The sequence below is a fragment of the Hippopotamus amphibius genome, chromosome 15, assembly GCF_030028045.1.
Source record: "Hippopotamus amphibius kiboko isolate mHipAmp2 chromosome 15, mHipAmp2.hap2, whole genome shotgun sequence".
Classification (NCBI taxonomy): Eukaryota; Metazoa; Chordata; class Mammalia; order Artiodactyla; family Hippopotamidae; genus Hippopotamus; species Hippopotamus amphibius.
The window spans coordinates 19,284,437-19,286,049 of record NC_080200.1 but is presented as its reverse complement, the minus strand read 5'-3'; the positions used below and the strand labels follow the sequence as shown (position 1 = coordinate 19,286,049).

At 40.2% G+C, this 1,613-nt stretch overlaps 1 protein-coding gene across 1 annotated transcript; it reads left to right on the top strand.

The window, feature by feature from the left end:
* The first annotated feature begins 274 nt into the window (after window positions 1–274).
* LOC130837375 (olfactory receptor 7A17-like) lies at window positions 275–1,261 on the top strand. The gene has a single exon (XM_057710259.1). The coding sequence runs from the start codon at window positions 305–307 to the stop codon at window positions 1,259–1,261; it is 957 nt and encodes a 318-aa protein (XP_057566242.1). The 5' UTR covers window positions 275–304.
* Window positions 1,262–1,613: the final 352 nt, after the last annotated feature.

Genomic DNA, 1,613 nt, shown 5'->3' with positions numbered 1-1,613 from the left:
TACTAGTAGCCTAGACAGTGTGCAAAACATGGCCAGACTTCATTTTACATTACTTAAATACATGAATAATTTCTCATCAAAACTATAAAATTCATTACCCCTTAGGGTAAAAGCTGATTAGGATAGAAATTCTATATCATAAATGGCACAGGGGATCCACTAAGGAAAACCGGATCCATAACAACAAACATTTAGGTATTGACTGAAAATTATACGTTGTAGCATTTTGAATATGTGAGTAATGCAAGTTCGTGTGAATGTTAGTCATGTTATTTCCTTCTTTCTTGGAAGTCACTTCCACCACATGGAAGCAGACAATGGCACACAAACTTCAGAATTTCTTCTTCTGGGATTATTAAAGGAACCAGAACTGCAGCCCCTCATATTTGGGCTTTTCCTCTCCATGTACCTGATCACTGTGTTTGGGAACCTACTAATCATCCTGGCCATCGGCTCAGACCCCCAGCTCCATACACCCATGTACTTCTTCCTCTCCAATCTGTCCTTTGCAGACATCTGTTTCACCTCCACCACCATCCCAAAGATGCTGTGGAACATCCAGAAAGAGAGCAAAGTCATAACCTATAAAGGCTGCATCATCCAGATGTATTTTTTTATACTCTTTGCAATATTGGATGTCCTCCTCCTGACACTGATGGCCTATGACCGCTTCGTGGCCATCTGCCACCCCCTGCACTATACAGTCATCATGAACCCCAGGCTCTGTGGACTGGGGGTTCTGCTGTCCTGGATGATGAGTGCCCTGAATTCCTTGTTACAAAGCTTAATGGTGTTGTGGCTGACCTTCTGTACAGACTTGGAAATCCCCCACTTTTTCTGTGAACTCAATCAGGTGGTCCGACTTGCTTGTTCTGACACATTTTTTAATCACATGTTGATGTATTTTGCAGCTGGGATGTTTGGGTGTGTTTCCCTCGCTGGGATTCTTTACTCATATTCCAAGATAGTTGCCTCCATTCAAGGAATCTCATCAGCTCAAGGAAAGTATAAAGCATTTTCCACCTGTGCATCTCACCTCTCAGTGGTCTGCTTATTTTATTGTACAAGCCTAGGAGTGTACCTCCATGCTACCCACAACTCACACTCAAGTGCAATTGCCTCAGTAATGTACACTGTGGTCACACCCATGCTGAACCCCTTCATTTACAGTCTGAGGAACAAAGACATAAAGAGGGCTCTGAAAAGAATCATTGAGATGGCAGCTATAAAAATGTCAACTATTCTGGGGCTGAAGAACTAACTGTGATTGTAGGGCTCAAATAAAAGGACCCAGAAATTGCTATTTCTTGATCATATTTGGGAAGGAGAACATGCTCCTTTTCTTTGTTTCCTGGAATTTCCATTTATTTGAATTAAACACCTCCACACAATTTAAATAAAGCTCACTTTATTGAGCTTTATTATGAATAATGTCTTTGAAATTTTGGTAGAGATTGCACAGAATCTGTAAAGTGCTTTGGGTCGTATGAACATTAATAATATTAAGACTTCCAAAGCATGGACTCATATCTTTTCATGTATTTGTCTTTTCAGTTTCTCTTATAAACATCTTATATTTTTAGTGTGCATGTCTTTTACCTCCTTGGTAAAAT

Excerpts from the sequence above, each read along its gene's own strand:
- LOC130837375 (XM_057710259.1), top strand. The coding sequence starts at position 305 with ATGGAAGCAGACAATGGCACACAAACTTCAGAATTTCTTCTTCTGGGA.